General features: G+C 46.1%; 1 protein-coding gene across 1 annotated transcript in view; it reads right to left on the bottom strand.

Annotated features, from left to right (window-relative positions):
- FBXO3 (F-box protein 3) overlaps positions 1-13,498 on the bottom strand; it is a 119,742-nt gene that overhangs the window by 105,247 nt on the left and 997 nt on the right. The window contains exon 2 of the mRNA XM_061566401.1: positions 7,226-7,315. Within this exon, the coding sequence (XP_061422385.1) occupies positions 7,226-7,315 (90 nt within the window). The remainder of the gene's footprint in view (positions 1-7,225; positions 7,316-13,498) is intronic.

Here is a 13,498-nt window from a genome sequence, read left to right on the forward strand (position 1 = left end):
CAGCAGGGCAGCGACTGTTAACCTGCTCCCCGTGACGTACATATGCGTACGTCATCGGTTTTGCTCTTGCGGTTGCATTCCGATGGCGTACATGTACGGTAGGTGTGTGACATACGTGTATGTAAGTGTACGTACGTGTACGTCGTCGGAGCAAAACTGCAAGAAAAACTGAAATACAATAACTTTGTGGATACTGAAGCTCCCACAAGGCCATGCGGGAGGGCGTGTGGCACAATTTGGCGCTGGCTATCGTAGAGTGCAGCGGTCTTGTCACGACAGTTCTCTGCGGTGAGAACGTCTTTAAAAAGAACGGCGCTGCTACGTCTCTCTAAATACAATTAACGCCGAACCGCTTGCGTGTTCCGAGAATCAGCGGTGATTGCGGGACACCCACTCCGCAACTTGCAGACGTCTCGGGAGGGGAAAGGGTTAATCCGGTCGGTGCGTTTAAAGTCTTGATTCGTAATTGATTTTTGGTTCTGTGCCACGTTAACGATCTGTAAAATGTTCAGCGGCACGACCCTTCCCGCCGACGCGACACAACCGAACAAACCGAGCTGTGGCCTGGGCAGACGCGCCGATCGGCACAAAAAAAAAACGTGGTTTCATTACGAAAAGTGAGCTGAAACGTTGGCGATTCCATGCAGGCATTTCGCCAGAGGTCAAGGCCGGCATCGGGCGAGGTTCTTGGTATAAGAGCTCCAAATTAAATTGTCTCGACCGAATTTTGTTTCCGATTGCTGAAATCCGGTCGTGAGAATTGTCCTCCGAGTTACCGGCGAGCTGAGATGGTGACAATCGGTGCGTTAAAACGTTCCGTTGAGCGGCTGGTGGGGGGGATAGAAAACCACAAATTTGGCCAGATCGTGACGTCGCCTAATCCAGTAATGTCGTCTCAGGCCACCTGAGCACATTTTAATTCTTCGTGGTCTTAGTCTACTCGTCGGCAACCTGCGGAATTTTAGTCGACTCTTATTCCATTGATTTCATTTAGCGATCAAAATATTGGCAAAAAATTAATCTGCAAAGACTTGTGGTAGATTAGACGACAACAAAATAAACAACAATTATGGGGAGAAGAGGGGGGGGTTAAACAATAATTCTTCATGTATATTTAATTTATAGTCATTTATTATGCATTTAATATGTAAAATCACATTTTATATTACAGAACGAGAAAGTGATCCGAGTCCGATTCCTGGACACCACGGCCAGCATGGTGAGGTATGGATAAAAAAAAAAATACCCCTGCAAAGCCTTCATCCACTGGCTGATTGAGAATGGTTGAGAGGGTGATTTTATGCTAATTTACGATAACTTCATTTGTACAAAATCTATTTCATTTGCCGAAATGATTTGTCCTCCTGCCAAGATCTGTTATCCGGGCGAGCCACCGAGTCTGTAACCGGGAAAAAAGAAAAAAAATTGGCTGTAATTTATTTATATTTTAAACCAGGTGAAGCCCACTGAGCTACGAGCTGTTTTTTTTTCAGAGGCGACCTGGCCACACACGATAGCTCATCGAAGTGGCTGATATCATCGTCACCTGCGGGAATTTATATTAGCGTTCAAAATAATCTAAATACATGCTTACAAACGTGCGAGGGGGGGGGGGTGCGAAACCGGAGGAATCTGGACAAAAAAATTCACGACCACCACGGGGAGAGAGAGAAAGAGAGGGAGGGAGAGAACGCGTCTGCTCCAAATACATGCCAGGCATTGTCAGGGTCCGGGATCGAACCCACGACCTCCTGCGTACCAGGCGCGGGAGAAAAGAGTTGCTTGGATTTTTTTGCTCGCGTATATAAATGAAAAAAATCCGGCGACCATTCGCCCAACTGACCCGGTGTTAAACGCCGATGTTAATCACGTATGAACCTCAGAATTGCGAGCGGGATATTACGAATTATTGCGCAGGACTTGCGCTTTGATGAACATTTTATGAATTAAGCAAAGCAGAGCCCACACAAGGGGTCCCTCGCAAAAAAATATATTATTATTCCAAGCCTCGTTTATAATCGGGAGGGGGAAGATTAAAAAACCCCCACGGAGCCGTGTGAGAATACGAGCAAAGTCTTCGGCTGCCAAGCCGAGTGAGCATCACCGGCTACGGCAAAGTGTCGGCCCCGTGTCACTTGTGAACCGGGCCAAACGCTTATCCTAATGAATAAATAATCGGCCCGTTGCTACCGAGGGAGGGAGATCAGTGCTACACTGTACAGCGTACGTTCACAATCTGCGGGGTGAGAACGCGCACGCGGCCGCGTAAGTAAAAAAAAAAACACACGTACAGCCCCTCGTGCTCAATCCGCAGCTGGATAAGGGCGGCCCCCCCCGCCCCCACGGCGTCGTGCGGGTGGCGGTAAGGTTATTGTGACCATACTTCACCACGCTGGCAAGCGAAGATGGAGAAAGGAAAGTACATTGCAAGTTGCTGCGCTGCCCTCTATCGTTCACGACACCCATCACACCTGGCTTGCGCGCACAGTGGTCGCCCAGAGGAGCGCGACCCAGGCCCAGCCCCTGCTTGGCTTCCAAAGTCGGGATGATAAAAATATGTTCATCTTGTAACGCAATGCCGCGAGGCATTTGCTCGCTCTCGAAGAAAGAACATTACTCGGAGGCGTGCGGGAAAAAAAGCCAATTTCCCACCAAGGTGCATCGCCCAATTTTCATCTGGGAGGATACTGGATCACCCTCAGATAACCCAACCAGATGTAACAGATGGAGTTGACCATTCGTTGTACTTCCATCTCCTGTCGCACCTTGGTATGGCATCTCGTTAATTCCCACGGGGAGTCTGAGTTCTGTGTGCGTGATCCATCAACCCACGCTGCTGCCTCCACAGCGCCGGAGAACAGGCAGCCACGTGCAGCGTAGCCACCACGATCTAGGATCAGGCGCAAACGATGGCCTGGCGACGGCAGTCCGGCAAATGGTTTTGCGAACCCATGTGTGTGTGTGTGGTCATACGAGCATGATGCTTAATATACGTGGGTTCTGGCTGGGAGCTCTGGTTATTTTACAACATGAAAAACACTCCCGAAAAAGGAAATGGTCATATATCCTCACATAGGGTCGATCAAATCCATCTAAACTTCATTTCTTTAACGGCGCCTTTCTTAAACCAAGGCACCCGTACGTAAATTATCATTCTCCAATAAAACCTTTCAAACCATGCAATAATAATGATCAGGTTAATCGAAACAGTAACTTTAGAGACACTGTTCATCGTCGTCTATATGTGTCAGGCTGAACATGGAATGGTTTCAGTAATGTGTCCAATCTTGCCAGATCTGGGAAGCTAAGCAGAGTTGAATCTGGATTTTGCTTAGATGGGGGTGACTCCCATGCCCACCAGGCTGTCACGGGTGACTCGAAGGCTCTTGCTACGTCACGGGCATCTGCAGACAAATCCCTCGATTCTACGCTCCCACGTCCGTGGCTCGTCACTTTGAGTGACCCGCCCCGCGCTGACCAGCGTGGTGAAGTATGGTGAAACAACGGCCAGGACCCACGCAGTGCGGGGGAGGGGCCCACATGCAGCAGTGGATCGGCAAAAGAGGCTCATACTATACATGCTAATGTGCAAATAATTCACGACATGACCGCATGTTTCGAGTTCTGTTAGATAAAACCTGCACAAAAGACTGTAATTTCACATGTGTATGCACAGTGTTCAGGTCTTATTGATTACGTGAAATTGCTGAATAATTGCGAAGCGGTATTGGGTCTTTGTGAACGTGACGATAATAAGTAAACAAACAGACATGAGTTATTATTATTACGACGATAACAATATTTATATAACATTTCCGAATTAAATTCACGCTGCTCTTTCCCCAAACACATTCGCAAAAACACTGGCTTACTAACGCAAAAACACTGGCTTACTCACGGGGAAAAAATTACCGTAAAATACATGGGCCTGCTCCGGCAAATACAGGACGCTGCCTGAAACACGGGCTCAGAATTTTGTTATGAACGCGAGAAGAGTATCGGCGCTTTTGATGCTGCGATGGGAGCACGACGATGCCGAGACGAGGATACGGCACCAGAAAGATTATGAACAAAGAAGTTTTAAAAACCGCGGGATTGCAAGAGAACGACGCTGGATTGAGTGGGACAGAGGAAGGTGGGATGCACTGTGGAACACGCCGTGTTAAAACCCTCCTACTGCCATGCCGCACTCCTTGGGAACAATGGAAGGTAGCTGGGGGACAAGAGGAAAACAAAGACTGACGTGGTGGTGGTGGTGGTGGTGGTGGAGATGATATCAAGCAGTGGGGCCAGCTCAGTGAACGTCGTGTGCAGCGAGGAAGCGCTGGTGCACGTTGACAGTCGACCTTCGAAAAAATCCAGAGTTGACACCGGTGGAGGGAAAATACCATCACAGACTTCCTTCTGTTTCCCCAGCGACACGGCAAGCAGTGCCTGGCCAGGTGGCTCAGCGGCAGAGCGAGAGGTTCGCAATCCGAAGGTCGCGAGTTCAAATCCCGCTTGGGGGTTGCCTATCAGTTGATAATCGAGTACCGCTTTGTGGGAAAGCCAACAGCAGTAGTAATATGGATAGACTCGCCCCTGTCATAGAAATGTGGAATTTCTTCCACTAGCTCTGCAGGGCTGTGAACAAGAGATGAGCACCAGCGCCTCAATGTTCCTTTGAGAAGGCAATCACTTTGCCTTCTCACTGAGCAACTGTTTAAGCAGGCAACCTCTGAACCAGTTTTGACTTTCTGGGTCTCGCCAGCAGTCAGGCCTGTTAAACAATTCCTGCTGGGTTGTCAGGCACCTTCGTCTTAAACCGAAAGATGGCAAAGTGGGGAGACCCACTTCCCGTTTGGATATCGCTTGCCACTGGTGTTAGCCGTGGCCGGGAATCGAACTCGGATCGCCTGGCTCATAGAGCAGTCTGCTTTCGCCACACATTACATTCTATTCTTGCGCACGAAGGTAATACGTTCTGGAGCTAAACGCTAATGTTGAGGTCTGCTGGCCACGACGACAAGAGGGCTTCAGGAGAGAGCTCGGAGAGTCTTGCTGTTGCTCCAATGAAGAAGTGCAGAATGCTCCCGCTTTGTACGTAATCTGTATGTATAAATGTACATATTTATAAAGACTCATGAAGCAGTGTTTTTTTTCTTGACATTGATGATCCAATAACGGTGCACCCTCCCCCATTACAGGTCGCCGGGTGGGTAACTACGCGTTGTTAAAGTAAGAAGAAAAAGAAGTGCTTTTACTACCTTGTTATAAAGTGAGATCTTTCCAGCTCCGATTACGATCAAGGATCATCGTTCACAGAGCGAAGCCCACTGCCCCCCCCCCCCCATACTCCACATCTTAGCGTCTCGGAAAATCTCTACGAAAATCAATGTAATGCAAAGGTTGGGGGAGATCGATAGCAAATTCACTGACTTTAAAAACAAACAGCGCAATGAACTTAACAACGTATGACAAGCTCAAACCCTAACAAACAACCCGGCTGAATAATTAGCATGAGTCTGTGTGGTTGATTTATCTTTAGGGATTTGTTTTCCCTTACATTGCATCAGATTTTTTTTATTTTAATAATTCTGTAATATTGCTTTTGCAAAAACTAAAGGGAGATAAATAAGTCACCCCTGAAACCCATGCAAAGCTCTTGGATTCTTTACAAGCTGGCCCTTTTCCCACAAATACACAGGTTCCCCGTGTAGCCCACACAAGCTACCGAGGCAAGAGCTGTTACGCGATCACCTATGAAGGCGGACACGGCGCCCAAGATGGTTTGGCCAGCACCACTCCCAGGCCGCCTTTGTCCCGCCGAGTGCTACCGTTTACTACACACCGCACCAGGTATTCTTTAAGGCAGAGTCAACCTAGGTGATAATTACATGAACAAAGGAATGGTATCAGAGAATCACCAGCGATGTTAACCGAGGCCGGGAATGGGACTCGGGCTGCCGGGTTTGTAGCGTGGTACGCTAACCGCTGTATACCGCTCGCTACTTTCCCACACGTGTGCACACACACACACAGGGGTTGATTAAAGCAATTATAAAAAAAAAGCACACCGTTTGTGTTAACGCAACCGTGGTTTATCGCTCGGAGAGAGTTGTGGACATTTGCAACGGGCTAATGATTGCACGGTAGTCGATCTCGTCGATTTACGACTCTGATTAACTTTAATGAGCACTAGGGTCTGGCGGTTATTTTAAATCCGAGGCTAAAATCCACCTTCCGTTTTGATGGTGGCAGCAACAACAAAAAACTGAACACAGCTCTGTGGGGCCACTTAATTATAATATCGCCGCCTCTGCCGAATGTGGCATTTATGAAGTTAATTATCACGTTCATTGTGATATCAAGAGAAAAAAAAAAAGATTTGTCCAGGCATCTAATATGTCTTTGTGCACGTATTAAAGCTGTCCTCGGGGCTAAATGCTCCGACTCCTACACAAATGTCACATGCCAAATGTTTTGGTTTTCATTAAACTTGAGAAGGTGGCAGGCTCCTCCTCCTCCTCAATATTATGAAATATTTACACCCCGCACGCGAAGTCACGTAGGTGTGCAGCATGTTAAAATGACAAAGCCTATAATTGCACAGTCAATATTTTCTCGAAATTAATTCGCAGGTAAACTTTGGGTGCGAATGAGGGCTATTTGAATAAAAGACACACTATAAAAAGACCCCGGGTGTATAGGTCTCAAAAGATTGTAGGAGCAAGTCCTGTTAGCGGAGTAGCACCTCTCTCGTGCGCCGGTACAGCGCACGAATGGGTGGCCAACAACACGCCCGGCCGCCTTTGTCTCTCCAGTGTTGATATTTACACACAGCACCAGGAAGTCATTGAAGTGGACCTAGGGGAGGCCCATTCAAAGGTTTGCCACTGTTGTTGGTCGGGAGAGGGAATCTAACTCAGGTAGACATAAGCGTGGTGGGGTTTAATAAACTTGGACTATTGTTTGAACCGCCATGCGTACAGGGTCCTGGGTGCGATCACTCCACAGCAAGCATCGCTTGTTATATTTAACTTGTGGGGGGAAAAAAAAACACTCGCTCGCGAAAAGAGTGCATGTTCAAGCCAAAACCTCTCCGAGCGTGCCGCACACAACAGACTCTCGGCGATACCGACGGGACATGAGCGAGCGGCCGCATGACGGTCGAGGGGGGGGGCGGGTGGGGGCCGGTGGGGGGGGCAGGTGGTGGGGGGGGGGGTAGTGACAGTCGGCGGCTCACCGTCGCACGAGCCAGTAGCGGCGACACTGCGCCTTCCACAGTGCGTCGTGTTCCACCAGTTGCCGCAGCCGCCTGCACACCATGCCGCAGCTGAGACGCACAAATGACACGGCCACGGAGGGGGGGGGGGGGGTTGCGGGGGTTAACGGAGATAACGACGCTAACGTTACAGACAATTAAAGATAATAGCGATGCGCCTGCCCCACCCCCCTTCCCCACATTTTGGGGCGGTGCTCGTTTTGCCAAAGCGTCGGTGCGCTTGGCAGCCCGCTAATTGTCTAACGGTACCGCAGGGGGGGAGTGGAGGGGAGGGATCCGTCGTTGTTCGAGCCAGGATAAGCGGAGGCGGTTGGATGAACGGCTCGCAAACTACCGGCCACGCCACCAAGAAGACAGCCACCCACCCCACCTCCCACCGGCCAGCCGGCAACGGGGTCGTTGATAATTGCCGTAATTTTCACTCGTGGGGCCGAGAGCGGGCGGCGTGGAACGGAGAGGTCGCCCGTAATTCACAACGTGTCACGTGCCGCGTTTATAAAGGGAGATAAAACGGTGACACCGTGACACGCAATTTTGTCATATTTTACGGAGACGACCATCGCATGAAGTGGGATCGATGAGCCGCGAGATTAGTCTTCGTAAGGATGTGACAACTATCGCGATGCACTTTGCTCGTGACTACAATCGGATTTATAAAAAAAAATACAACTCAATTTTAGAAGTTCACTTTTCCAAAATGCAATTAGTGGCACAATTAATGTACAAAAAAATGTAGGAAAAAATATATTAAACAAATTTAATTTTATACACATATAGTCATTGTCTGAGGTTTTTGCTCTCACACACTGCCATTGCTCCCTTCCTTCTGCCAGATATTACTCCATGCAATGAAACACGACGTACAATATAATGGGAATGCTGTGAGATATTAACTAAAATAGAAGATGATACCAAATGGAAATTCATGCAGCGCACCATAAAAGTAAGTTACCTCGCAAAATATTTAAAATGCCAGGTGGTTTTATTATCACCTAAAAAAAACTTCTCAATAAGGCCACGGTTGGAGGCTATTATTCCTGTGTCAGCAATAGTTACAGAAAAAGTTAATTAGTTTTCAATTACAATGTTACAACTTCAACGACCAGGCCTGCATGTACGCGCCTGAACTTTATTTTTAAGTGGGTAGAGAACTCGCAAAGATGAAAGTCTCTTTGAGCACGAGAGATGCAAAGTGGTGCAAGAAGCATACGGTTACCAATATCTCGGTGGGGAAAAAACGAGCGCTAAAATTTCAGATGTAAAAAAATGTCCCCAATTTTGAGTGTTGAGTTTTTTTTATTTGTTAAATTGATGATGGTCCCGTGTAGCCAGCTGCTTGGCTGTTTTACACAGGAGATCTAAAATAGGCGCTAGAAAAAACTAATGATAAAAAGAAACGTAATTTCAGCTTTATATTGCTGCACGAAACTTTCAAACCCTTTTTCTGTTCAATGTTTATATAACTTAAATTCTAATATCGTATGATCAGTGTAAACAAATATCTGCACAAGCCGCCTCGTGCTACAGGGAATGTATTACTGAACATTGATGAATGTTTGTGAAAAATTTATATTTCCAATGCGACGCAGTTCTTTTTTAATGGATTGCTATTCGATTCAGTGCGGTCCTTTAGTTTCTTTAACTTTAGTCATTTTGATCACCGGGGTCACTATTGCAAACGAGACCAATCCTGGATCTCTCGATTTCTCACTTGGTGAAAATAAACTTGACGGGACCAGATACAGATTTGGTACAGGTGAAATGCGTCAATGTAGTCTCCAGGTTATAAGACGCTCCAACAGAGAAAGACGCAATCCCAAAACCTGGGGCGAGTGTCAATCATGTTGGACAGGCCTGGTCGCGCACGCTAATCTTCGGTCCTATGTTGGTAGTGGGAGTGATGTGAATTCCTTGCAATGTTTGAAGCTCAACGGGTGTTGGCGTGTAAAGAATAGCGCACGTGGCAGAGGTAAATTGACGTGCGCTGTTAAATATTCATGTGAACTTATATCGCCCAACACTACACTTTTACTTCCAATCAGCTTTGTTTTGCACATCTCCTTACACTTACCAAAACGAAATTGCTGTTTTTTATCTCAAAAAGTAGTTTAAAATGCATTAGAAATTAAAGGAAAACGTACCATAACGTGTGCCGCATTGCTTTTGATTTATATTTTTAATACAATTTTTTAAATGCGAAAAACACACTGGCAGGCTTATGAATACGTAAACAGAAGGACCATATGCTACACCAACTGGGGCCAGGTCTACGATACCAAAAATAAATCGAGGCCTAGTACAAAGTGCCGCTCATCGCGATGACGCATACATTTTTGTCTGGCAACGTAAAACGTTTCTCTTAAATTAAGCATGCAGAAATTAACAGGTGGCGTGAATGTGCACTTGTTAATTGCAACTTCAAAATAAAGTCGAACGTTTCCTTGCGCCCGTAGATGCAGACAAAACTTATTTGTTTAATGCTAAACAGCTGAGGTGGGAGCATTGGCACTGTGGTTTGCTCGTGCCGATTCTGACACTAACCTTATTATAAACGATGCCTATGCAATCAGCGGCAAGTCTGTATCTGCCGATGAGACACCGTCATTTCGAAACCGGTCCAGATTTTGCTTGTATCTGAACAAACGCTGCTGAAATGTTATACTCCCATGAAGCAAGTACACACGATAGGATGCGTAAGAAATGCTTTTCTTTTTTGTAGTGGAGAGACGGATTTGTGAAGGACACTTGTCTGCCAAATTATTTTATTTATATTCTCCCCAAAACCAATGGTTACATTATGTAACACAATTTTTGTTCCTGGGTAATAAGCGTTTTCGTTATTGCTATATTGCTTATGCCTAAAAAGTATAGAAAATGGCTATTATGCCCCACAAACTTTGCTTTTGTTACCAGGACAGTGATATTTTGCAATGTACCTATTTTCAATGAGAAAAAAAGAGAATCGGTTAATTTTCGTTCACATAAAGTCAGAAAAAAAACAACATATGAATCAAAATAAACAGGTCTTTATGCAAAAGTAATACAAAAATGACTACAAAGGGTTTAGAAGTGAGTCGTTTTTCGAGATTTACGACTATACCGTAAATCACTTTCACGAATCAGCCCCCAAATGTAGTCTCCCATCATGTTCTAGTTATACTATCCTTGGTAGCGGCATTCAAAGTCCAGTATATCCTGGTGGAAGCGCTCGCATTGCTCCTCCGAGTACGCTCCCATGTTATCCTTGAATTTATCAAGATGAGCATCAAGGATATGGACTTTGAGGGACATCCTACAGCCAATTGTGCCGTAGTTCTTCACCAGTCTCAACCAGCTCCACAAAGTTTCGTGATTGCCCAGGAAGCCACGGAACCACTGCGACAAAGCTGTCCCAAGCCGCTTTCTCCTTACTAGTCAGTTTCTTGGGGAATCATTGCACTGCAGGATCTTCTTTATCTGTAGTCCTGACGAACACACCGGCTTTGACCTTTGCCTCTGACAGCTTAGGGAAGAAGCCTTGAACGTACTCGACTCCTTATCTACCGATCTGACAAATTGTTTAATAAGGCCCAATTTGATGTGCAGTGGTGGCATCAGCACCTTCCGGGGGTCCACCAGTGGCTCCCACTTGACGTTGTTCCTCCCCACAGAGAACTCGGTCCGCTGTGGCCAGTCCCTGCCTGTGGTAGTGCGCCTTGGTGTCCTTGCTTTTCCAAGGGCAAAGATAGCAGGGAAACTTGGTAAAACCACCTTGGAGACCCATCAGGAATTCCACCATTTTGAAGTCTCCGATGACCTCCCAGCCGTACTCATCAAACTTCAAGGCATCCAGCAAGGTCTTGATGCTGTTGTAATCCTCTTTGAGGTGCACCGAGTGAGCCAGGGGAAGAGATGGGTACTTGTTACCATTATGGAGCAGCACGGCTTTGAGGCTCCTGGATGAGCTGTCAATGAATAGGCGCCACTCATTCTGGTTACAGGCGATTCCGATTTCCTCGAACAGACTGGTCACATTGTGGCAGAAGCAGAACCCATCTTGACGGGTGAAGAAGCTGCAAAAAGGTTGGTGACACTTTCTCTGATCTGCAACTTGCACACTTTCATCCAACAAGTTCCACTGCTTGAGCCTAGACGTCAAAAGCTCAGCATTGGACTTGGTGAGACCAAGATCGCTAATCGTGTAATTGAGGTACTTTAGTTGGGGTAGTATGGGTTTCTCTCCTCAGCTCCACCTCTGAAATTGTCATCTGGATCTACGACGTCTTCCTCGCCCTCTGACTTGCTGCTTTCTTCTAAAGATGGCTGCACTCTCTGCGGAGGAGTGGGTATGGGGAGCTCATGGCAGTGTGGCACGATGGATGAAGGAAGGTCCGGATATGTGACAGCAGGTGCATTCTTGCCAGTCCGACGTTTGCAAGGGTCCACCATGCAGAAGTAGCAGTTGCTTGAGTGGTCAGTGGGTTGCCGCCAAATTCTTGGGATAGCGAACTTCATGGCTCTATTTTCCCCTCTACACCATCCTAAAAAAATACATTTATTTCACCCATGACTAATGTGTAAGAGATTCTCGCAACATTTTTCATATATATATTTTTTAAATAATATTGAAAATTGTAACAATTTTATAATTAAAAACTTTTACTATTTTCAATAAAAAAAATTAGAATATCAAATTTCGCGCAACAATTGTCCATCTTACCTTCCAGAGTTGTTTTGCATTGCCCGCAGGTGAAATGAGGTGCCCAGGGTTTGTCTTGAACCCCGACAGGCATTCCGAAATGCCTTGTAGGCCTCACACATCTTAGCAGATGCTTCCACAGAGTACTTTTTCACTCTTGTCTTGATGAATTGGCCACAGACATAGAAAAATTCGTCTGCCGGATGCTTTCAGCCTCTTAATGCCATCTCAGAAAAATGCAGATATGTATCCACTTAGGCAGCTGGAACTAAACTGAACTGGTGGGCAGGACACACAGCCAAGAATGTCTGTCCCCCACACGTGACGTTACTCCACGTCGGCCAGCCCCCCTCATCAATAATCATGAAGAGGCGACGTCCTCCACATGGACACCCCCCACCATTAATAATAATTAGCGGCTGACGTCACTCCACATGGGGGGGGCGAGGCGCCTCCTTCCCCCTCCTCAGCGTCAACTTACAACCCTCACTACGCGTCACGTGATCTCCATACCGCTATTGAGACATAGAAGTAAAAAGGACGTCATGATGAACAAGGGATTATAACATTTAAATTAAATAGGTCTGTGTCACCGCGGCATTACAAACTGCACACGAATTGATGCAATTAATATCACGTCGAAGTCTGCTTTTCGCTTGCAAGTTTCAGATTTACCGAAATACACCCGTACTTGGACGGACAAAAGGCTAGTTTGTAAATGTTTAAATCACTATAATCCCTGTTATTGGAAATACAAATGATTGAGGATATTACTTCATGATTGAAGTATTAATTTCAGCAATAACTATTTAGCAAATGGGTCAGCTAATTTCGTTCCAACCATTGGTGCTACTTATTTGACAATTTCGATTTAAAGCTTTCGTGACTGCAGGAATTCATATTCTTGGTTATTTCGGTAAAGTCACGTAGAAGGGAAATAATAAAAATAAAACAATACAATTCTCACGATGATGGTTGCTTGTGTTGCAATCGAAACGTCGTGAGAATTGTATTGTTTTATTTTTATTATTTTCCTTCTAGGTGACTTTACCGAAAGAACCAAGAATATTATTTGACAATGTCCACTTATTATTCCATCTGCCCTGGAAGAGTTTCCCTTTGCCTACTGCGAAGGGCAGAGTTTAACGCACCAAGTCTGACATCTGGACATTGCATCGCTGCATCTGAAACACGGTTAGATTCCTGAGTCATGGAATACATTTTGCCCAAGATAACTTTACAATATTCATGCACGAACATAACAATTCCATGTCTGTGTATATCATGATTGTGTCTTTCTCAATAGATAAAAAAATAATATTTAGGTGCATTGTGTTGCTCTCCATTATCAATATAACAGATGGGTATCATATGCACTCTCAGAGACATACATACATACAAACATGCACACAAAACAAAGATCCCCCGTGTAGCCTTAGCAGACTGTAGGAGCAAGTGCTGTTGGCGAGTACATATAAAGCCCGGCACGGCACACGAGGAGGTGGGTGGCCAGCACCACGCCCGGCCGCCTTTGTCTCCCCAGTGGCGATGTTTAC

Source organism: Lethenteron reissneri, chromosome 37, assembly GCF_015708825.2.
Source record: "Lethenteron reissneri isolate LAM-NWPU_2019-01 chromosome 37, ASM1570882v1, whole genome shotgun sequence".
Taxonomy (NCBI): Eukaryota; Metazoa; Chordata; class Hyperoartia; order Petromyzontiformes; family Petromyzontidae; genus Lethenteron; species Lethenteron reissneri.